The sequence below is a fragment of the Hylobates moloch genome, unplaced genomic scaffold, assembly GCF_009828535.3.
Source record: "Hylobates moloch isolate HMO894 unplaced genomic scaffold, HMol_V3 SCAFFOLD_1, whole genome shotgun sequence".
NCBI lineage: Eukaryota > Metazoa > Chordata > Mammalia > Primates > Hylobatidae > Hylobates > Hylobates moloch.
The window spans coordinates 95,455,732-95,479,962 of record NW_026652276.1 but is presented as its reverse complement, the minus strand read 5'-3'; the positions used below and the strand labels follow the sequence as shown (position 1 = coordinate 95,479,962).

At 49.4% G+C, this 24,231-nt stretch overlaps 1 protein-coding gene across 2 annotated transcripts in view; it reads left to right on the top strand.

Moving 5' to 3' along the window:
- Positions 1-21,655, top strand: part of MMD2 (monocyte to macrophage differentiation associated 2) — a 65,449-nt gene extending 43,794 nt beyond the window's left edge. Inside the window, exons 5-7 of one of the 2 annotated variants that reach the window (XM_058442339.1) lie at positions 1,070-1,171; positions 2,367-2,436; positions 21,333-21,655. In XM_058442339.1, coding sequence (XP_058298322.1) covers positions 1,070-1,171; positions 2,367-2,436; positions 21,333-21,425 — 265 coding nt within the window. In that variant the 3' untranslated portion in view covers positions 21,426-21,655. Of the gene's footprint in view, positions 1-1,069; positions 1,172-2,366; positions 2,437-4,721; positions 6,324-21,332 lie in introns of those variants that run through there. The other variant, XM_032755789.2, reaches the window with a different exon arrangement.
- The last annotated feature ends 2,576 nt before the right edge of the window (positions 21,656-24,231 follow it).

Here is a 24,231-nt window from a genome sequence, read left to right as displayed (position 1 = left end):
GGGATTACAGGCGTGAGCCACCGCGCCCGGCCGACAGTTATTTCTTTATACATCCACACAATATTGTCATCTTATTCTTCTTGGTTCATACCCTCCACCCCCCTGAACACGTCACAATATAGCTTAGAGATCTGTCTATGTTGGTAAAAACAGATCTTCCTCATATTTTTCATTTTTATATTATTACTATTTTTAATTTTTTTTGAGACAGGGTCTCACTCTGTTGCCCAGGCTGGAGTGCAGTGGTGTGATCATGGCTCACTGCAGCTTCAACCTCCCAGGCTTAAGCCATCCTCCCGCCTCAGCTTCTCAAGTAGCAAGACCCTGTCTCTTAAAATAATTATTAACAAAGGATTGGAGGCCGGGCGCGGTGGCTCAGGCCTGTAATCCCAGCATTTGGGAGGCTGAGGTGGGTGGATCACCTGAGGTCAGGAGTTCGCGACCAGCCTGGCCAACATGGAGAAACCCCATCTTTACTAAAAATACAAAATTAGCCGGGCGTGGTGGCAGGCACCTGTAATCCCAGCTACTCGGGAGGCTGAGGCAGGAGAATCACTTGAACCCAGGAATCGGAAGTTGCAGTGAGCCGAGATTGTGCCACTACCCTCCAGCCTGGGGCACAGAGAGAGACTGCATCTGAAAAAAATAAAAAATAAAATAAGATAAGATAAGATAAAATAAAATAAAATAAAATAAAAAACAAAGTAAAATAAAATGTAAAATAGCATTGCTTTGGTTAGCTGCCGAAACTGCGGTGACGGAGAATGCACAATCGCCTCCAAACAGGCTTTACTTGTTCATAATCCCACCAGTTTGAGATGCTACTTACCTTTTCTTCTAGATATTATCAATTTTGCTAATTTTCCTCTAATCATTGCTTGCTGTTTCAAGTTATCTAGCGCCCTTTCTGCCTGTTCACCCATCTTCCTGTGAGCGCCCATGTCCCAGCTGTGGAGCCACAGGTGACAGGACTTCCCTGGGGTCCATTTCCTGTGACAGGCCAGTCCTCGAGGGCTGGGGTCCTGGTGGGCCCCCCTCAGGGCCACGGCCTTGGCTCTTTCTCTCCCAGGCTGAACCTTCGGGAGCTGGGCCCCTGGGCCTCCCACATGCGCTGGCTGGTCTGGATTATGGCTTCCGTGGGCACCATCTATGTCTTCTTCTTCCACGAGCGGTAAGCCAGGCCTGGGGGCTTCAGGGAGGCGAGATTCCCTTAGATGCTCCGGCCTCCCCAGCACTCCTGGGCTGCCGAGAGCCCAGGATGATGCCATAATCGTGAGAGCACAGCTCTGGCTGTCATGGCATTCGGGCTGATGGGTGGCCACCAGGTCTTGCAGACCCTAGGGTCAACTTGAAGTTGTCAAAAAAGACATCATAGGTGGCCAGGCGTGGTGGCTCACATCTGTAATCCCAGCATTTTGGGAGGCCGAGTGATCTGCGAGGAAGGCGGATCACTTGAGGTCAGGAGTTTGAAACCATCCTGGCTAACATGATGAAACCCTGTCTCTCTTAAAAATACAAATATTAGCTGAGCGTCGTGATGGGCGCCTGTAATCCAAACTACTTGGGAGGCTGAGGCAGGAGAATAGTTTGAACCCGGGTAGTGGAGGTTGCAGCGAGCCAAGACCACGCCACTGCACTCCAGCCTGGGCAACAGAGCGAGACTCTGTCTCAAAAGCAAACAAACAACAACAAAAAAACATAGGTTCCTAGCCCCATTGGATTGGGGTGGCGGGGGGGGGGATGGTCACATGCCACCTGCCCTACCTAAATTATTAGCAGATGAAGGGGAGAGGTCCTGAAAGAGCCACACTCTCTGTATTCCCATTCTGTCGAGTGATGGGGATGGAAATAATTCAGTGGGGAAAGAAATAGGATGATAGAAGCAAAAGAGAGTAACAGACTTCCTGCAGTCTCAGAGTTCAGGAACCTCTGGAAGTCATTTAGTTCAGGGACAGCAAAGAGGCTTCAGCTGCTGCAGCAATCCAGCTCGATTGGAAGTGGCTGCTTGGGCCCTATGGGAAGAGATGCTGGGATTGAATAGTGATGTCTGCCATGGGCTGAGCACCGGAAGTGCCCATGTGTGTGCTATGCCCAATGTTTGTAATCCCTGCTCTGGTACCAGCATGCATTTTACAGATATGGAAACTGAGTCTCAGGGAGAGAAAGTGCCCAAGGTCACATAACTGCCAACACCTGTTGGATGTAGCTGGGTGAAATCTGAGCCAAGGCATGCTGGATAGAGAAAGCGTCCTTTCTTCTCACTGTTCTGGCCAGAGTGTTCCCTCTTCCCCAAGAATAGGGAGCTGTGCCCAGTTTCTTCATGGGGAGGCATGTCCTAAGGCCAGCACGGCTTGTCTTCCTGCCAGGTACAAGCTTGTGGAGCTTCTCTGCTACGTCGTAATGGGCTTCTTCCCCGCCCTGGTCATCCTCTCCATGGTAAGTGCTGCCAGCCCTGCATAGATGGGTCCCTGCAAGAGACCAAGAGTGTCCAAGCTGGACCTGTCTGTTGAGATTGTCACAAAGCCTCTCCTTTGGCAGGTGGGGAAACTGAGGCCTGGCATGACTTGTCTAAAGAGGCAGTAGGCCAGGCACAGTGGCTCATGCCTATAATCCAGTCCTTTGGGAGGCTGAGGTTTGAGGATAGTTTGAGTCCAGGGATTTGAGACCAGCCTGGGCAACATAGTAAGATCCATCTCTAAAAAAAAAAAAAAATTAGCCAGATGTGGTGCACACCTATAGTCTCAGCTACTCTGGAGGCTGAGGCAGGAGAATCTCTTGAACCCGGGACACAGAGGTTGTAGTGAGCCGAGATCACACCACTGCACTCCAGCCTGGGCTACAAGAGTGAAACCCTGTTTCAAAAAATAATGTATTTTTTTTTTTTGTAGAAGCAGGATCTCCCTGTGTTGCCTAGGATAGTCTTGAATTCCTGGCCTGGTGAGGGCTTGGCAGGTTCTTCTTGCTCAATTCCCTCCTATTCTATGAGTGTTTCTTTTGTTTTTCTTTTTTTTAGAGATGGGGTCTCACTATGTTGCCCAGGCTGGTCTCGATCTCCTGGGCTTAAGCCCACCTTGGCCTTCCAAAGTGCTGGGATTACAGGCGTGAGCTACCGTGCCCTGCAAAGAGTTTCTTTTACTAAGAACAACTCATGTTAATAGTACTCACATCTGGGGGCCAGGACTACTACTTTTTTCTTACCATGTTTTTTCTCTAAATATTTTTTGCCATGAAGCAAAAAAAAAAATTATTTTCTCTACTTTTTTTTTTGCCATGCCATTACTTTAAAAAACTCTGGTAAAATAGTCGGTTCAGTTGCAGTAAGCACACTCACATTGTCACGCGACCATCCCCATCCTCCATCTCCAGAACTTTTTGCATCTCTGCAAACTATAACTCTGTCCCGTCCACATTTTTTTTTTTTTTTTGAGACGGAGTCTCACTCTGTTGCCCAGCGTGGAATGCAAAGGCACGATCTCGGCTCACTGCAACCTCCAGCTCCCAGGTTCAAGTGATTCTCGTGCCTCAGCCTCCCGAGTAGCTGGGATTACAGGCACATGCCACCACTCCTAGCTAATTGTTGTATTTTTAGTAGAGACGGGGTTTCGCCATGTTGGCCAGGCTGGTCTTGAACTCCTGACTTCATGATCCACCCTCCTTAGCCTCCCAGAGTGCTGGGATTATAGGCATGAGCCACCACTCCTGGCCTTGATCTCATTTCGTTTATCCATTCATTCCTTGGTGGCCCCCTGGGTTGCTTCCACCTTTTGCTGTTGTGATTATGCTGCTATGAACATGGGTGTGCAAACATCTGTCAAGACCCTGCTTTCAATTCTTTGGGTATATACCCAGATGTATTACATTTTTACAAAAGATAAGCTATAGGACAGGTGCAGTGGTTCACGCCTATAATCCCAGTACTTTGGGAGGCCAAGGTGGGCAGATCACCTCGGGTCAGGAGTTTGAGACCAGCCTGGCCAACATGGTAAAACCCATGTCTACTAAAAATACAAAAATTAGCCAGGCGTGGTGGTGCACACCTGTAGTCCCAGCTACTCGGGAGGCTGAGGCAGGAGAATTGGTTGAACCCTGGAGGTGGAGGTCACAGTGAACCAAGATCTCTCTACTGCACTACTCTAGCCTGGGCAAAAGAGCAACTGTGTCTCAAAAAAAAAAAAAAAAAAAAACAGATAAGTTATAAAAATATTATTTGAGGCTGAGTGTGGTGGCTCACACCTGTAATGCCAGCACTTTGGGAAGTCGAGGTGGGAGAATCACTGGAGACCAGGAGTTTGACACCAGCCTGGGCAATATAGTGAGACGCCCCCATCTCCAAAAATAAAATAAAATTAGCCAGGCATGGTTGCGCCATGGGATATCTATAGTCTCAGCTACTGGGGAGGCTGAGGCAGGAGGATCATTTCAGGAGTTGGAGGCTGCAGTGAGCTACGTTTGTGCCACTGCACTCCAGCTGGGGCAACAGACAGAGACCCTGTCAAAATAAAAAAAATTGGTGAGATTTTAATAGAAATGAGAATGTCTATCATCTGAGACCTAGTCTGGGGAGAATTGCTGGTATATCAGTGTTGAGGCTTCCCACCTGGGAGTCTGGGCTGGTTTGCCATCTGCGTGTCTTTTGGTTTTGGGTGGTGGGGACTGGCTGGTGCTTCCAGCCACACTGGCTGCCCCTCTGACCTGTGCCCCACCCTTGTCCTTGCCGACAGCCCAACACCGAGGGCATCTGGGAGCTGGTGACCGGAGGGGTCTTCTACTGCCTGGGCATGGTCTTCTTCAAGAGTGACGGAAGGATCCCCTTTGCCCATGCCATCTGGCATCTCTTTGTAGCATTTGGTGCTGGTACCCACTACTATGCCATCTGGAGGTACCTCTATCTGCCCAGCACCCTGCAGACCAAGGTGTCCAAATGAGGTGACCCAGACTCCAGAGATTGTTTGGGCTTTAGGAGTGGAGCACGTTTCTGCGAACGTTAACCCAGAGCACAGCGCCAAGGCCTGTCTTCCCTTCATTGTGTAGAGTTCCTGATGGCTCCGAGGTGACTTCTGGTGACAGCCAGATCATCCCTCGAGTCCCCAGCGAGAAAGAAAGCATTTAGCCATTCTTACAGAGGAGAAATTAACCCTGTAATGTGCTTCTATTTTAGATGAGTGTTTCCTAATACAAGCAACATTAACATCTTCAGAAAAGGAAGCAGGCGTGGTCCTGGAAAATTGGGGAATGACGGGCCAATCTGTGTTTCTTAAGGTCCTGAGGAATCTGGCAAGGAGTCCTGTGGGTTGTTTATACCTGAGTGGCCAGGGCCTCTCTCTCTGCTACCAAAGTTCAGGCTGGCGAATTGTCTCCGGTTCAGGGAAAGGGGACAGCCCAGCTTGTGGATGAGGGATGGTGAATGGCTGTGAGGATGGCAGACATCACCAATCAAGTGCAGCACATGGGTGATGTCAGAATTCTTCCCAGCACAGTGTTCTGGGCAGCCAGTACCAATCAATTTGGCACTCATGATGGGACCTCTTTGCCCTTCCTGTCTGGTGTGCTCTGAAATGGGATAATGGCCAGAGTAGCTGAAAATCTCCAAATGGGTATTTGCATGCCTATCTCCTCATCTCCCCCTCCCTTTGGGGAAGCTCCTGGAGTAGGCAGTTTGGGGACAGTAGAGGGAAACTGAGGCACACCCCCATTTAGCCCCTGATGTTCTGTTCCACCATAGTTGGTTCTCAGTACAGTTGGGGATGAGGATGCTGTTACTTGGCCATTTCTTCCTATCCCCAAAAATCCAGAGACATTACAAGAGCCATTCATTCATTAGATGGGGCAAACAGCCCCCGGGCACTTGCTCCCTGTTCCATACTTAAGGTTTGTGATGCCAACATTTGGATTCTCTCTTGGTGCCAATCAGTGGCTGTTAGAGGCTACTCAGATGTACCCCAAAGGGAAGGCGCACGGATCTGGGGAGACTGTTCCAGGTCCCCTCAACCTCTGAAGTGCTCAGTAGCCCAACAACAAGGCTTCTGGGGGCCTGTTCTTCAGCCTCGGTCAGGGTGGGGCCAGCCTCTCTGTGCAATGCTGCCCGGACATTTACTGGGGAGGTGAGTAGCAGGCGCAGCTCCAGGATCTGAATTGGAATCTCAGATTCTCTGGATAAAGAATCTGTCTCAAGTCAGGAGGTCCTCATTCTGCGACTCCCAGCCAGAGTGGAGCGGGCACAGACAGGATGCCTTATGCTTATCTCTAGCACATTCCAGGGGGTTCCAGGGCTCCTGCACCTGGAATCCTGTGTGTCCAAGCCAGTATTAAATTATCTCGACACATTCCACAGACCAGACTGCCTCTGTGCTGGGAGATGCTGTGTGGATAGCTTTTGTCCTCCTGCCTGTGTGTGTGCGTGTATATGTGCATGTGTGTGCACATGTATGTCTACACAGGCACTCCTAATGCCTGGAAGCTGTCTTCAGTAAGCCTGCCCTGTGGAGCTCACCAAATATTTCCCACCAGCTGGGGTCAGGGCTGGAGGTCAATGGGGAAACTTTTGCAGGGGAGGGCTGGTTGGAGAGAGACTCGTTCCCAAACGGGGACAGAGACACTGAAAACTTGACCTCTGCCTGGGCCTGGGGCTGGCAGAGAGGGTTCTGGGGGTTCTGGGATGCTGTTTAGGAGACCCCCCAAGGCATGGCACCATGCCAGGCCAAGATAAAATCCTGTGATCAAGATGCTAATGACACCAAAGCACCTTCCTGGGACCAGTGACTTGGGACTACTCCTTCTTCCTTGCTTCCTTCTTTCCTCCTCCTCTTCCTCCTTCCCTCCCTCCTTTCCTCCCCTTCCTCCCATTCCTCCCCTCCTCCTCCACTTCCTCCTCCTTCTCCCCTTCCTCCTCCTCTTCCCCTTCCTCTTCCTCCTTCTCCTCCTCTTCTTCTCCTCCTCCTCTTCTTCTTCTCCTTGCCGCCTCTTCTTCTTCTTCTTCTTCTTCTTCTTCTTCTTCTTCTTCTTCTTCTTCTTCTTCTTCTTCTTCTTCTTCTTCTTCTTCTTCTTCGTCTTCTTCTTCTTCTTCTTCCTTTGTCTTCCTCCTCCTCCTCCTCCTCCTCTCCTTCTCCTCCTCCTTCTCCTTCTTTTCTTCTAAGATACATTGACTTCTTTTCCTATTTGGATGACTTGGGACTTCTTTAGTGGCCCCATAGCAGCTGCTGACTCCTCAGTCTCACACCTGCACCTCCTGTGCCCCCTCCTCCTGGGCATCTGGGCTTCCATTTCCCCAGGACAGCCTGCCCCTTCATGCCCCTGGATTTTTGGAGGTGCTGGTCCCGCTGGTGGGAACTGTTGATCCCCTTGTCCACGCAACTTCCTCCTACTTATCCTTCAAAGTCCAGCTCAGGCATCAGCACTGGGGAACTTCTGGCCTTCCTCTGACTTAGGGGCTTCCCCTCTGCTCCCTGTCATGGCCCCTGCCCTCCGGCATCACGGCTTGGAGCCCCGTCCTTCATCATGCAGCTACTTGCACCGGTCCCAGACCTGGGAGCTCCTGGAGGGAGGGACTGTGTCTTGCTGGACTTGGGATCAAATTCAGCATAACCCCGGCATTGTGGGAGCTTTGCTCAATTTCCTAACCTCTGTGAGCCTCATTGTTCTCAGCTGCTAAGTGGGAAGGCAGCACTTTACGGGCTGCGTGAAGATGCAGCAGGATAACAAATGCACACCACCACCTGCTCTCCTCATTAGTTCTGCTGGCTTTCCAATGGAAAGCAACCCCTGATCCTGAAGATCACACGATTTCAGGGGCGTCAGTCAAAGGAATGAATCACTAATGGTGGAATTTCCAACTGTAGATAGTCTGGTGAGAACATGGAGGGCATTCTGAAGGGCTTTGGCCACATTTCCTCCCCTCACTCCAATTCAGGACATGCTTCCCATAAACCCTTTTTCTTCCCCGCATCATCCTGGAAGTGATTTTCCCAGGATTCCATTTCACCCAAGCGCAGACCCTGGATGTCCTCTGAATGTATCCTAAGTAGTGCAGGAAAGGAAAAGAAGTTTCCTAGGCCATTCTCTCCGGTGGGCAAGGCCCTGTCCTGGGCGCATTCTAGGCTGTGCACTGGGTGTGTGATGTAGAGAGGGGCGCTGAGCGCGGTGGCTCACGCCGGTAATTCCAGCACTTTCAGAGGCCGAGATGGGTGGATCACCTGAGGTCAGGAGTTCGAGACCAGCCTGGCCAACGTGGTGAAACCCCGTTCCTACTAAAAATACAAAAAGTAGCCAGACATGGTGGCGTATGCTTGTAATCTCAGCTACTCGGGAGGCTGAGGCAGGAGAATTGCTTGAACCTGGGAGGCAGAGGTTGCAGTGAGCCAAGATTGCGCCACTGCACTCCAGCCTGGGCAACAAGAGCGAAACTCTGTCCCAAAAAAAAAAGGGTGGGGAGGGCATGCACCGGAAATTCAGACAGCAACACTCTCTTCCTTTCCATCCCTGGGGCCGTGATGTTCCTGGTGATCCAGCAGAACTGTTGTCATGCCTCAGGGAGTCAGGAGAGCAGTCGGCAGCAGGCTGGCCTGTGTGACATTCTGGATTCGCTGGCATCTGCACCTGTGCTCAGTGGGCACTGTGAGGGCAGGTGCGAGCGAGGCAGTGTCCTGCTCTGCAGACTCACATTTGGGAGGGCAGCTGAATCAGTGGCCACAGCAACACACCTCCCACACCCCGGCTGTGTGGCCAGCTGGGAGGACTTCCCTGTAAGGCCCAGACAGAGCTTGGCTAGGGCTGTCCCCAGGGTCGACAGCCTCCCGGCCAGGGAAGGATTTGAGTCAGCCTCACAGACCAGAGCTGCCTTTCCCACTAGAGTGGAAGCTGAAGGTGTGGTGTGAGCGGCGCTGAGCCTTCTCCTTTCCATCAGCTTCAGGCTCCGCGAGGGAGAATCCTAGGATAGCGCTTGAGGGTGGGGAGGGGGGTGCAGATGGGCCCAGAACTGGAGATCTAAAGCCACCTTGGTTGTGGACGGGGGGCTTGCACAGGGGGATGATAGCACTGAAGGCTTACAGAACACTTTGACAGTCCCCGATTTTCAGCCTCCCAAACTCTCATTTGTTTTTGGTTTTGTTTTGACACGGAGTCTTGCTCTGTCACCCAGGCTGGAGTGCAGTGGTGCAATCTCGGCTCACTGCAACCTCTGCCTCTTGGGTTCAAGCGATTCTCCTGCCTCAGCCTCTCGAGTAGGTGGGACTACAGGTGCCCGTCACCACGCCCAGCTAATTTGTGTTTTTTTTCGTAGAGACGGGGTTTCACCATGTTGGCCAGGCTGGTCTCGAACTCCTGACCTCAAGTGATCTGCCGGCCTCGGCCACACAAAGTGCTGGGATTACAGGCACGAGCCACCATATCCCAAACTCTCTTTTCCATATCAGTTTGCAAAAGCTGCAGAGCATTCCCTCCACCGATGCCTGAGCCCCTGCTACTGGGCTCAGGAAGTGGGAAGTGGGAGCAGCTTGGGGTGCTAAGGGTGCCCATGCTGGCTTCATGCACCACGGGTGCTGAGAGGGGGCAGGTGGAGGTCAAAGGGTTGGGAGATGGGCACCTGTCAAATTTGCCACCATGTACAGTGTAATCAGATGCCGAAATGCAGGCTCTGGGGACAGCATCTGTGGGATTCAGAAAGAGCCAGTGACAATTCCAGCACCCACTTCCAATGAGCATGCTGATGTCACAGACGTGGTATTCGGCAGGTGTGACAAGAAAGAGCTGGAAGCTGGGGCAGGCAGAGGCTCACCTGTCTGGGTCTCCTCCAGGGTGCCAGTCTCCCTTGGTGGTTTTATAGATGCTCTCTTCACCGATTCACACAGACTCCCCCCGTGGGGTAAGGATAATTTGCTGATATTACAAAGCAGGAAGCCAAATCCCAGAGAGGCTTGGTGATTTTCCCAAGGGCACCCAGCTTCTAACCAGCAGAGCAAAGCGTTGAAGCCAGGACTATCTAATACCCAAGCCTCCTGCCCTTGGCCAGACCTGGCTGCTTGCAAGGAAATGCACTGCCTCCAAATCTTTTGCCCAGGGAGGAAAGCTGACCTTAAAAAAAATTAAAGAATATTTTTTTTGGTGGGGCGCAGTGGCTCTCGCCTGTAATCCCAGCACTTTGGGAGGCCAAGGCTGGCGGATCACTTGAGGCCAGGAGTTCGGGACCGGCCTGGCCAATATGGTGAAACCCCGTCTCTACCAAAAATATAAAAAATTAGCTGGGTGTGGTGTCACATGCCTGTAATCCCAGCTACTTGGGAGGCTGAGGCAAGAGAATGCTTGAACCTGGGAGGCAGAGGTTGCAATGAGCCGAGATTGCACCACTGCACTCCAGCCTGGGTGACAGAGTGAGACTCCATGTCAAAAAAAGAAAAAAGAGAATAATTGTTTTAAAACCTCTGGTGTGTAGCATTGTCAATTTCCATGGTGTAAATGCTCATGCCAGGGCCAATTTTGTGCTGCCAAAGTGGCATTGCCAAGGATGAAAAGCAATGTATGTAATTGGTCGTCGCAAATGCTACAAGCCAGGTGCAGGCTCCTCCCACTCCGCCACTTCCCAGCTGTACCTCTTGTGAAGCCCTGCCAGGGAAGCCAGGGATGTGAAGTTGGTTACAACAAACCCAGCCCCAAAGGGTCCCTGTGCAGGGCCAGTTCTGTCACGGAAACGCTCAGAAATGGTAAGGTAGGAGTCCAGAGTCTGGTGCCAGTTGAACCTGACCCAAATCCAGTTCTCCACAGACCAGTGTGCAAGACCCTTGGGCCTGTCCCTTATCCTCTCTGTGCCTCAGTTTCCTGATTTATAAAATGGAGATTATGATCCACAAGTGCTATACACACATCAGGGTTTGAGTTTTTTCTGTTTGGTTTTTAAATTTTATTTATTTATGTATTTTTTGAGATAGGTTTTCTGTCACCCAGGCTGGGCGATCTTGGTTCACTGGAAACTCTGCCTCCTGGGTTCAAGAGATTCTCCTGCCTCAGCCTCCCAAGTAGCTGGGATTATAGGCGTACACCACTACCCCCAGTTAATTTTTGTATTTTTAGTAGAGACGTGATTTCACCATGTTGGCCAGGCTGGTCTCAAACTCCTGACCTCAAGTGATCCTCCCACCTCAGCCTCCCAAAGTGCTGAGATTACAGGTGTGAGCCACCACACCTGGCCTATATCCCACTTTTTTTTTTTTTTTTTTGAGGTGGTGTTTCACTCTTGTTGCCCAGGCTGGAGTGCAGTGGTGCAATCTTGGCTCACTGCAACCTCCGCCTTCTGGTTTCAAGCGATTCTGGTGCCTCAGGCTCCTTAGTAGCTGGGATTACAGGCACCCGCCACCACACCCAGCTAATTTTTGTATTTTTAGTAGAGACAGGGTTTCACCATGTTGACCAGGCTGGTCTCAAACTCCTGACCTCAGGTGATCCACCCACCTTAGGCTCCCAAAGTGTTGGGATTATAGGCGTGAGCCACCGCACCCAGCCTTCACTTTTAAAGTATTTTTTCATGTTATTTCAAGCTTTTTATTTTTTTTTAGAGTCTTACTGTCTTCAGGCTCGAATGCAGTGGCATGATCTCGGCTCACTGCAACCTCTGCCTCCGTGGTTCAAGAGATTCTCCTGCCTCAGCTTCCCGAGTAGCTGGGACTACAGGCACTCACCACCATGCCCAGCTAATTTTTGTATTTTTAGTAGAGACGGGGTTTCACCATGTTGGCCAGGATGGTCTTGATCTCTTGACCTTGTGATCTGCCTGTCTTGGCCTCCCAAAGTGCTGAGATTACAGGCGTGAGCCACCACGCCCGGCCTATTTCAAGCTCTTTGTAAAGATTATTTTAAAAGTCTACATTGAATGGATATGCCAGAATTTATTTAGCCACTATTATAATTCAGGATGTATTTGTATCTATATACATACTCTGTAATGATCATCTTTTGACATAAAGCCAACTCCTCCATATCTAAGGCATTTTTCCTAGGACACACTAAGAAATTAGGTATAACTTGCCTTCTGCTGTCTGTGCCCCCAGCCAGGGCTGCCGTTCTGCCTGCTGTCACTGGACTGACGATTCTCCACAGTTAACACCTGTCCCCATCCCTGGGGAGTCTGGGCATCCAGGGACCTACTGCAAGATAGCTGGGGTGTTTTGTTTTGTTTTGAGATGCAGTTTTGCTCTTGTCACCCAGGCTAGAGTGCAGTGGTGTGATCTTGGCTCACTGCAACCTCCACCTCCCGGGTTCAAGCAATTTTCCTGGCCCAACCTCCCAAGTAGCTGGGATTACAGGCAAGCACCACCATGCCTGGCTAATTTTTGTATTTTTAGTAGAGATGGGGTTTCACCATGTTGGCCAGGCTGGTCTCGAACTCCTGACCTCAGGTGATCCACCCACCTCTGCCTCCCAAAGTGCTGGGATTACAGGTGTGAGCCACCGCACCTGGCCCAGAGAGCTGGTTTATATGGAAGATATAGAACAGTCAACCCTAGCACAAAGAGCTAGGTGTGCAGAGGAGGAGTCAGGAGGAGCCTCACACTTGTTCTGCTGCTGATCTGGTGGGCGGCAGAAGAGGGGATATGGGTTGTGGGGGGGGACGCTGCTGGAGGGAGAGCCATGAGCACTTTACATGAGGAGGGTATACCATCCCGTCTCATGCTGCTCCACTGCTGGGACGGGAGGTGAGGAGTCATTGAAGGTATCAGTGTTCTTACATCCTTAGGGCACCCTGGAGACCAACTGTTACATATTCAGGCTTTCGCAAGTTATTAGAAGACTGGTAGGGTGAAATTAACCAAGGTGTGAGTGTTTACACCATGGCGATGGGCGAGTGCTACAGATCAGAGCTTCGTGTTTTTGGACAGCTAATTTACAGGCACACCACGACCTGCACCCCATGCACACATCTCTGCACACCATCCCCCTTCTTATCAGTATAACACATAATATGCGCACTTATGAACATGCACACATTCACATCCCTCTTCTTGTATTTTGCTCTTCCAAAACCTCGCAAGATGAAATTACTGCTTTTTTCTTCCTTTTTTTTTTTTTGAGACACGGTCTGGCTGTGTCTCCCAGGCTGGAGTGCAGTGGTGCAATCTCGGCTCACTGCAATGTCTGCCTCCCAGGTTCAAGCAATTCTCCTGCCTCAGCCTCCTGAGTAGCTGGGATTACAGGCACCTGCCACCATGCCCGGCTAATTTTTGTATTTTTAGTAGAGACAGGGTTTCACCACGTTGGCCGGGCTGATCTCGAACTCCTGACCTCAAGTGATACGCCCACCTCGACCTCCCAAAGTGCGAGAATTACAGGCATGAGCCACCGTGCTCTGCCAAGATTACTGTTTTCATGCTACATGAGGACACTGACGTTGCTCAGACAGGTTAAGTGACTTGTCCAAGGTCATCTAGCTGGTGCAGGCGGGGCCTGGTATTCAGCTTATGGTCCTTGGAGGTCACATGCTTCTTTCCACAACACCCGGCTGTTTTGCTCCCTGAGAGGCCAGGCAGGTAAAGGCCGTTTCCCTAAGTCCTCCTAGCAACCCCGTGTCCTGGCTGCTGGATCCCTGATTTTGTCAGTTCTTCCTGAGCTTTGAGAGGTCTGAAGATACAAACACTGATGTTCTCTGCCTCTGCCTCCCATCAGGCCACCGCAGGGAACTGGCAAAGGCTGGAAGTCTCTCTGGTGGGCAAGGACACTTTTGGTCAAAGCCTTCTGTGTGGCCTGGCAGCCTTTGCAACCTCAGCTCTGGGAAAGCCCTTTGTTTTGGGGGCTTGATTGGGCAGAAAGGAGGCTGTGGGCTGTGGGCCTGTCTCCTATAGCGTCCATCTCTGTGCAGAGCTTTCTCCACCAGCACCCACAGGATAAACAGGCATTTAGATACCTTAACTAGGCAATATTTTATTTAAAGCATTATGAATGTGTACATAGGTGACTGTTTTTATCCATCTGGCATTTTGAGATGAGGATTTGGGATCTACTGGATTCGGTGCAGCCATGACTGGTTATCACAGGTCTGAGCGGAGATCTGTCTGCTCACATACCTTCAGCTTGTCCTGACAGCTTTCTCTTTGCACATCTGGCTTCCTGATGGACTTTCAAACGTATTTTTGCCCCTGTTGCAGTGTTAAAAGGGGAGGGTGCTACATCCTGGCTGGGGCTGGCAGCCCTTACGGGTTAGGTGTTGGGTTTACCTGTGTATCATGTGACCCGCCCATTTCATCACCTGGGGTCCAGGTGGCAGAGGTCAGCCGTCTTCTGTTTACTCCCATAGGGCAGTGTTTTTCAAGGCTTTTTGATGAAGACCCATACTAAGAAATACATTTTCCAGGCTGGGCATGGTGGCTCATGCCTGTAATCCCAGCACTTTGTGAGACAGAGGTGGGTGGATCACCTGAGGTCAGGCATTCGAGACCAGCCTGGCCAACATGGTGAAACTCCCTCCCACCATCTCTACTAAAAATACAAAAATTATCCAGGCACAGTGGCTTATGCCTGTAATCCCAGCTACTCGGGAGGCTGAGGCAGGAGAATTGCTTAACCCAGGAAGCGGAGGCTGCAGTGAGCTGAGATCATGCTACTGCACTCCAGCCTGGGCGACAAAGCAAGACTTCGTTTCAAAAAAAAAAAAAAAAGAAAAATACATTTTACACAGTGATTCCAGTTTACTGAAATGGGACTGACTTTGGTGATATGCTCTGATATTTGCTATCCTATCCTATCCTGTCCTAGCCTTTGTCTATTTTGGCTGCTATAACAAAATACCATAGACTGGGTGGATTATAAACAACAGGAATTTATTTCTCATGGTTCTGGAGGCTGAGAAGTCCAAGAACAAGGAACTGGCAAGTTCAGTGTCTGGTGAGGGCTGTTTCATGGTTCGTAGGTGGTGTTTTCTCATTGTGTCCTCCCATGGCCAACACATGGGCAAAGCAGCTCTCTCAGGCCTCTTGTGTAAAGGTGCTAATCCCATTCATGAAGGTGCAGCCTCCCTGACCTAATCACCTTCCAAACCCTCCCTTCCTTCCTTCCTTCCTAGCTTGCTTGCTTCCTTCCTTCCTCAGTCTCTCTTTCTTTCTTTTTTCTGAGACAGAGTCTCACTCTGTTGCCCAGGCTGGAGTGTGATGGTGTGATCTTGGCTCACTGCAACCTCTGCCTCCCAGGTTCAAGCGATTCTCCTGCCTCAGCCTCCCAAATAGCTGGGATTACAGATGTGTACCACGGCGCCCAGCTAATTTTTGTATTTTTAATAGAGATGGGGTTTCGCCATGTTGGCCAGGTTGGTCTTGAACTCCTGACCTCAAGTGATCTGCCCACCTTGGCCACCTCCTGAAGTACTGCAATTACAGGCAGGAGCCACTGCACCCTGCCCAAACGCCTCATTTCTTAATACCATCGCCTTGGAGTTAGGTTTTCAACGTAGAATTTGGAGGGACACAAATCCCAGCACCATCCAATCTTATCCTATCCTATCCTTCCCTACCCTATGCTATCCCATCCCATCTTATGTCATTGTTTCAAGTTGCTGGTTGCAACCCACCAAATTCATGTTATGACCCATGAGTGGGTCTAAATCCTAAGTTCTGAAAGCTGTTCCGGAAAGCCATAGTTGTTGGTAATCGGTGCTTAGTGTCTATTTGCTGCAATTGGCAGGGCTCAGCATGGTGTCATACCTTGGGAGCCAGAGTGCCCCCAGGCCATGTGGGGACAGGTACGGAGAAAGAAATTAGGAGCTTCCAAGAATCTGGTTACCCAGAATCCTGACCCCACTGGGAGGAATTCAGGATCACATTTTATGGCCTCTTGTCTTCGTGATGGCCCATGTTCATGGGGGACCTTGAGGCTAGGTTGTCCTAGAGACCCAGTGAGCAGCGTGGCCCTGAACTTAAGCCAGCATTAGGTCAGGAGGGTTTAGAAGGCAAGAGAAAGAGATTAAATAGACCGGGTGTGGTGGCTCATGCCTGTAATCCCAGCACTTTGGGAGGCCAAGGCAGGTGGATCACTTGAGGCCAGGAGTTTGAGACCAGCCTGGCCACCATGGTGAAACCCCATCTCTACTAAAAATACAAAAATTAGCCGGGCATGGTGGTGAGCACCTGTAATCCCAGCTACTCGGGAAGCTGAGGCAGGAGAATCGCTTGAACCCAGGAGGCAGAGGTTTCAGTGAGCCAAGATCTCACCATTCCACTCCAGCCTGGGTGATACAGTGAGATTCTGTCTCAAAAGAAAAAGAAAACGAGATTAAATACACTAGACAAAGGAAGGAGGGCACCCAATGTTGGAAGGGCTACTCTGCCTCCATAAGCATTTTCAAATTTCAGGCTCTGGCCTCTCACCGAATGCACTGCCCACCAGTCCTGTTTACACTGCCAGGTTCTGCTAGCTTTCCCACCTCTGCAGGTGCAGGCCTCGCTGCTTCTTAAGGCCTTTCTCTGGGGTGGGGGGAAACAGAAACTATAAGATTGTCTTTCATATTCACTTTTATAGACCTATAATGTCTACAATGTCTGAGAGTGGTGTTTGAGGCATGACTTTTAAAAAAAATGTCCTGCTGGTATTGGACCCTTTCTGTGTTTGTGAAATTGCTATTTTATATTAACACAGTATTTGATAAACATTTATATTAAGAAGAATAATCCCTTTGCTGAATATTATTGTTTCCAGTGGAGTAGAAAGACTTAAATTAAAAAAAAAAATCAAGATGACTCACTCTGGCCTAATTGTCTTCTTTTTTTTTTTTTTTAATATAACACTTGCCAGTTCTTTGTATAAAAGTGATCTCTGTTCACTGTAGAAAATGGGATAATTGCCGGGTGCAGTGGCTCACGCCTGTAATCCCAGCACTTTGGGAGGCTGAGGCGGGCAGATCACGTGGTCATGAGATCGAGACCATCCTGGCTAACATGGTGAAACCCCGTCTGTACTAAAAATACTAAAAATTAGCCGGGCGCAGTGGCGGGCACCTGTAGTCCCAGCTACTTGGGAGGCTGAGGCAGGAGAATGGCGTGAACCTGGGAGGCGGAGGTTGCAGTGAGCTAAGATCGGGCCACTGCACTCCAGCCTGGGCAACAGAGCGAGACTCTGTTTCAAAAAAAAAAAAAAGAAAAAAGAAAAAGAAAGAAAGAAAATGGGATAATTATTGCTGATATAAATGGGGGTGGAGTAACACTAAAGAAACAAACAAAATGAGGTATTTAGAAAAGACAAAGAAAATGAAAACTCTTGTATTATCTCTCTATTACTGCATATCATAAATTATCCTAAAATAGTGGCTTCAAACAATAGTCATCTATGTCTTTTGTGGTTTTCACCGGCCAGGAATTAGAGTCTGGGGCTCAGCTAGAGGAGGTGGAAGTGGAGTCTGGAATCAGTTGAAGGCATGTTCATGCACACATCTGTTGGTTGATGCTGGTGGCTGGCTAGGGACCCAGCTGGGAAAGTTGGCCAAACACCCCGTTTTATTTTATTTATTTTTTTGAGACAGTCTCACTCTGTCACCCAGGCTGGAGTGCAGTGGCATAGTCTGGGCTCACTGCAACTTCTGCCTCCCAGGTTCAAGCAATTCTCCTGTCTCAGCCTCCCAAGTAACTGGACTACAGGCACACGCTGCCATGCCCAGCTAATTTTTTGTATTTTAGTAGAGATGGAGTTTCACCGTGTTGCCCAGGCTGGTCTCGAACTCCTGAGCTCAGGCAGTCCACCCACCTCGGACTCCCAAAGTGCTAGGATTACAGGTGTGAGCCACCACTTGGCCTCTTATTTATTTTTGAGACAGGAGAGCAAGACCCTGTCTCAAAAATCAATAATAAAAATGTAGGATTTACCATTATTCAGGTATGGTGAGACCAACAGATCACCGGTGACAACTGCTGCCAAAAATATCGTTTGTTACCCACAGATCCCAAAAGGAGAGGGCACATCACAACATGCAGGGCCATGTGGGGAAGCACAAGGCTTGGTCAGGAAGGAGTGATGGGAAAACATGGGCAGGAGACTTTGTCATGATTTCCCAGGACGGAGTGGGCAGGGCATGCTAAACAGGCTTAGGATTTGATAGTTGAGTAATTGAAGCAGGTTCTGGGGTGTACAGGTTGCCCTGATGATACAGAATGCCTGGGCTCAGCGGGGCGTGGTGGTTCATGCCTATGATCCCAGCACTTTAGGAGGCCAAGACGGGCGGATCACGAGGTCAGGAGTTCGAGACCATCCTGACCAACGTGATGAAACCTGTCTCTACTAAAAATACAAACATTATCCGGACATGGTGGTGTGTGCTTATTATCCCAGCTACTCCGGAGGCTGAGTCAGGAGAATCGTTTGAACCCGGGAGACAGAGGTTGCAGTGAGCTGAGATCTTGACACTGCATTCCAGCCCGGTCAACAAAGCGAGACTCCATCTCAAAAAGAAAAAAAAAAGAATGGCTGGGCTCCTGGTTAAACTCCACCCTCAAGCCTGGAACCTCAGCCCTAAGTCAAAACAGCTGACCCCATTTCTCTACCCCCCCCCCCCCACCCCCCAAATAATTGCCATTTTGGCCCACCCCACTCCTATCCTGCGTCCATAAAAAGACTTCAGCTGGCTGGGCTCGGTGGCTCACGCCTGTAATCCCAGTACTTTGGGAGGCTGAGCTGGGCGGATCACCTGAGGTCAGGAGTTTGAAACTAGCATTGCCAACATGGCAAAACTTGTCTTTACTAAAAATACAAAAATTAGCCAGGCATGGTGGCAGGAGCCTGTAATCCCAGTTACTCCAGAGGCGGAGGCAGGAGAATCGCTTGAACCTGGGAGCAGAGGTTGCAGTGAGCCAAGATTGGGCCACTGCACTCCAGCCTGGCGACAGAGCAAGACTCTGTCTCAAAAAAAAGAAGGCTTCAGCTAGCTGATGCAAGCGGTCGGGGATGCAAGCGGCTGAGCATTGGGGATACAAGTGGCTGGGAGTCAGAGACTACGTTTCAATGAGGCTAACTTCAGACAGTGCAGCTTCCGGGAAAGATCATTTTCTTCCCGCACAATCCCCTTTCCAATTCCCCATTCCACTGAGAGCCACATCCATCACCCAATAAAATCCTCCGCATACACTACCTACCCTTCAACTCATTTGGGTGACCTGATTCTTCCTGGTCGCGGAACAAGAACCTGGGTGCCGAGAGGGCAGGGGCATAGACGCTGCTGCAGGGTCCACACAGAGCCTGCTTCCCACCAGAGACAAACGACTGGCCGGTTCCAGCGTGCGTTCCCTCTGGTTCCTGCACTTGCTAGCTTGCACGCTCCCTCTCGAGGAGTGCCCAGGGGCGGGCTGAGTGAAACAATCCATTCCAGTTCCCGCCCAGGAAGGGAGTCAAGGTCAAGAGAACTATCCCATCTCATTGAGATGTCCGGTACCTGGCCCTGGGGTAATTAGGATAGGGGAAGATTGGCCTGGAATCTGATAGCCCAATAGAGGAAGCGGAGGGGGTGAGCTGTGATTGCTTGGTTTGCATATGAAAAGCACACTTAAAAACCACTCTGTTACTATCTCTAGGAATTGGTTACTCCTGGGAGGGATAGTCCCTCCAGGATCAGAAAGGCCCCAGGTATCCAAACAGACTTTTATTCTATCAGAAATAACTAAAAGGACATGCTTAATATACATTCACATGTGACTTCTGCATGTGGCCTGGACTTCCCCATGTAGCCTGGACTTCCTTACAACATGGCGGCTAGGTCCTAAGGCAAGTGTCTCAAGAGACAGAAAGAGCCAGCTGGGAGACTGTTGCCTTTTATGATCTGGCCTCGGAGGTCGTGCATCATCATTCCCGCCATAATCTTTGGTCAGAGGCGTTTGAACCAGAGTGACTCCATCTTGAATAGGGGCTGAGTAAAATAAGGCTGAGATCTACTGGGCTGCATTCCTAGGAGGTTAAGGCATTCTAAGTCACAGGATGAGATAGGAGGTCAGCACAAGACACAGGTCGCAAAGACCTTGCTGATAAAACAGCATGTGGTAAAGAAGCCGACCAAAACCTACCATAACCAAGATGGTGAGGAAAGTGACCTCTGGTTGTCCTCACTGCTTACACTAATTATAATACATTAGCATGCTAAAAGACACTCCCACTGGCATCATGACAGTTTACAAATGCCATGGCAATGTCAAGACATTACCCTACATAGTCTATAAAGGGGAGGAGCCCTTAGTTCTGGGACTTGCCCATCCCTTTCCTGGAAAACTCATGAATAATCCACCCCTTGTTCAGTATATAATCAAGAAATAACTGGGCTGGGTGCGGTGGCTCATGGGTAGTCCTAGTGCTTTGGGAGGCTGAGGCAGCCACATCACCTGAGGTCAGGAGTTCGAGGCAGGTGCATCACCTGAAGTCAGGAGTTCAAGAGCAGCCTGACCAACGTGGCGAAACCCTGTCTATAATAAAAATACAAAAATTGGCCAGGTGTGGTGGTGCATGTCTTGGGATGCTGAGGCATGAGAATTGCTTGAACCTGAGAAGTGGAGGTTGCAGTGAGCTGAGATTGAGCCACTGCACTCCAGCCTGAGTGACAGTGCTAGACTTTGTCTCAAAAATAAATAAATAAATAACCATAGAAATAGCCAACCAGCAGCCCTTGGTGATGCTCTGCCTATGGAGTAGCCATTCTTTTATTTCTTGACTTTCTTAATAAACTTTCACTTTACTCTGTGGGCTCTCCCTGAATTCTTTCTTGCACAGGGTCCAAGAACCCTCTCTTGGGATCTGGATCAGACCTTTCTGGTAACACTTTTGCTCAAGGCAGCTAAAAAGGTCCTCCCAGGTTCAAGGGGAGGGAGTGTAGACTCCATTCCCCCACACTTGATAGAGGTACATCCACTCCTCTTACAGCAAGATGAGTGCATAGGATGGGATCTATGTATTGAGGTGGCTATCTTAGAAACCACAATTAGTCAGCCGGGTGCAGTGGCTCACGCCTGTAATCCCAGTAATTTGGGAGGCTGAGGCGTGAGGGTCATGAGGTCAGGAGTTCAAGACTAGCCTGGTCAACATGGCGAAACCTCATCTCTACTAAAAATACAAAAAATTAGCTGGGCGTGGTGGCATGTGCCTGTAGTTCCAGCTACACAGGAGGCTGAGGCAGAAGAATTGCTTGAATCCAGGAGGCAGAGGTTGCAGTGAGCCAAGATCACACCACTGCACTCCAGCCTGGACGACAGAGCTAGACTTCGTCTCAAAAAAAAAAAAGAGAAATTGCAATTAGTCATAAACTCTATCACCTAGAAATCAACACTGTTAGTATGTTCTACCTGTCCTGCTTGCACATCTTTTAATTAATTAATTTTTTTCTGATTTATTTATTTATTTAGAGCAGAGTCTCGCTTTGTCACCCAGGCTGGAGTACAGCGGTGCGATCTCGGCTCATTGCAACCTCTGTCTCCCAGGTTCAGCCTCCCGAGTAGCTGGGACTACAGGCACCCACCACCACACCCAGCTAATTTTTGTATTTTTAGTAGAGACGGGGTTTCACCATGTAAGCGAGGCTGGTCTTGTACTCCTGACCTCAGGTGATCTGCCTGCCTTAGCCTCCCAAAGGGCTGGGATTACAGGCGTGAGTCACTGCACCCAGCCTTGATTTATTTTTTATTTTGTTCTTTTAGTTCACAAATAAAAATTGTTTGTATTTATCGTGTATGGCGTGATGTTTTGAAATATATATACACATGGTTGAATGGCCCTGTAGAGCTAATGAACATTTGCATTATCTCACTTATCATTTTTCATGGTGTGAACCAAAAGTATCTGAGACAGGTCTCAATCAATTTAGAAAGCTTATTTTGCCAAGGTTAAGGATGTGCCTGTGACACAGCCTCAGGAGGTCCTGACGACATGCGCCCAAGGTGGTTGGGGTACAGCTTGGATTTATATGTTTTAGGGAGACATGAGATATCAATCAGTATGTGTAAGATGGACAGGGGTTCAATCTAGAAAGGTGGGACAACTTGAAGCAGGGGGCGCTTCCAGAACATAGATAGATGATAGATGATAGATAGATAGATAGATGATGATAGATAGATAGATAGATAGATAGATGATAGATAGATAGATAGATAGATAGATAGATAGATAGATAGATAGATAGATCACCAAACCCTGCTCTGAGGTCTACTCCAGGCATTCATCTGCTCAGCGAACATCAATTGAGCGCCTTCTCTATGCTAGCTCCCACTCTAAGTGCTGGGGGTACAGCAAGGGATAAAACAAAGTCCTGTGCCTCACAGAGACGAGTGACCTCTCTCCCCTCTTCCCTGTACCCACACAACTCCAGCCACTCCAGCATCCCTGCTGCTGCTCAGGAACACCAGCCTTGCTCCCGCCTCCATGCCTGCTGCACTCTCTGTGTGGCTTGCTATGCTTTTTTTTTTTTTTTTTTTTTTTTTGAGATAGTTTCACTCTTGTTCCCCAGGCTGGAGTGCAGTGGCGCAATCTTCACTCACTGCAACCTCTGCCTCCCGGTTCAAGAGATTCTCCTGCCTCAGCCTCTCGAGTAGCTGGGATTTCAGGCATGCACCACCACACCCAGCTAATTTTTTGTATTTTTAGTAGAGATGGGGTTTCACCGTATTGGCCAGGCTGGTCTCGAATTCCAGTACTCAAGCGATCCACCCGCCTTGGCCTCCCAAAGTGCTGGGATTACAGGCATGAGCCACTGCGTCCAGCCTCAGTTACATTCTTTTGAGTCTTTGATCAGTTTTTCACTGAATGCGCAATTTACATGTGAGAGTTGGGTAGAGGAATAGTCATTTATGCCTTAGATGGGCTTAGTGAATCTGCCTTTTTTTTTTTTTTTTCTTTTTTTTGAGATGGAGTCTCGCTCTGTCATCTAGGCTGGAGTGGAGTGGCACAATCTCAGCTCACTGCAGGCTCCGCCTCCTGGGTTCACACCATTCTCCTGCCTCAGCCTCCCAAGTAGCTGGGACTATAGGGGCCCGCCACCATGCCCGGCTAATTTTTTGTCTTTTTAGTAGAGACAGGGTTTTACCATGTTAGCCAAGATGGTCTCGATCTCCTGACCTCGTGATCTGCCTGCCTCAGCCTCCCAAAGTGCTGGGATTACAGGCGTGAGTCACCGCGCACGGTGAGAATCTGCATATTTATTAATACATACTAGGGCAGAGGAAGCAATCAGATAGGCATTTGTCTTCAGTGGGCAGAGAGATGACTTTTGTCCCACACCTGTGAAGACTAGCTGTCAATTTACGTTGCCGGGGGAAATTCAACAGAACTGTTTTAGGGTAAAGATCTTGAGGCCCACAAGGAATTTCCTTGTGGATAAATTGTGGGGGAGGTATATAGCTTTTTTTTTTAAAAAAAAATCTTTGTAGCTATCATTTAGGAATAAAATGGGAAGCAGGCTTACCTGAAACAGTTCCCAGCATGAATTTTCCCTTTGGTTTAGTGATTTTGGGGTCCAAGATTTATTTCCCTTTCACAGTGGTGAGATTGCACATCTTTTAAAAACACCTTAGCCAGGTGCAGTAGCTCACATCTGTCATTCCAGCACTTTGAGAGGCCAAGGCAGGAGGATCACCTGAACCCAGGAGTTTGAGAACAGTCTGGGCAACATAGCTAGATCCCATCTCTACAAACAATAAAAAAAAATTAGCTGGGTGTGGTGGCGCATGTCTGTGGTCCCAGCTACTCAGGAACTGAGGCAGGAGGATTGCTTGAGCCCAGTGAGCTATGATTGCACCACTGCACTCCAGCCTGGGTGACAGAGTGAGATCCTATCTCTGAAAAAAACAAATAAAGTGGGCACACATAATGATGTCCACCATACAGAGTGGAGGTGGAGTGTTTAGTTCTCTCTGGCAGATTGGATGATTTGTTCACACATCTTTCTTCCTCCTTATCCCAGATATGGCCACTTATCAGCTTAAGAAGAGCATGCTATCCTGACCCCTGGACGTTGATTAGCCATGTGATTGGTTGCTTTTTTGTTTTGTTTCATTTTTTGAGACAAGGTCTTGCTCTGTCACCTGGGCTGGAGTAGAGTGATACAATCATAGCTCACTGCAGCCTCCATCTCCCAGGCTCAACTGATCCTCCTACCTCAGCATCCCAAGTAGCTGGGACTACAGGTATGCACCACCACATCCGGCTAATTTTTGTATTTTTGGAGAGACGGGGTTTCACCATGTGGCCTAGGTTGGTCTTGAACTCCTAAACTCAAGTAATCCATCTTCCTTGGCCTCCCAAAGTGCTGGG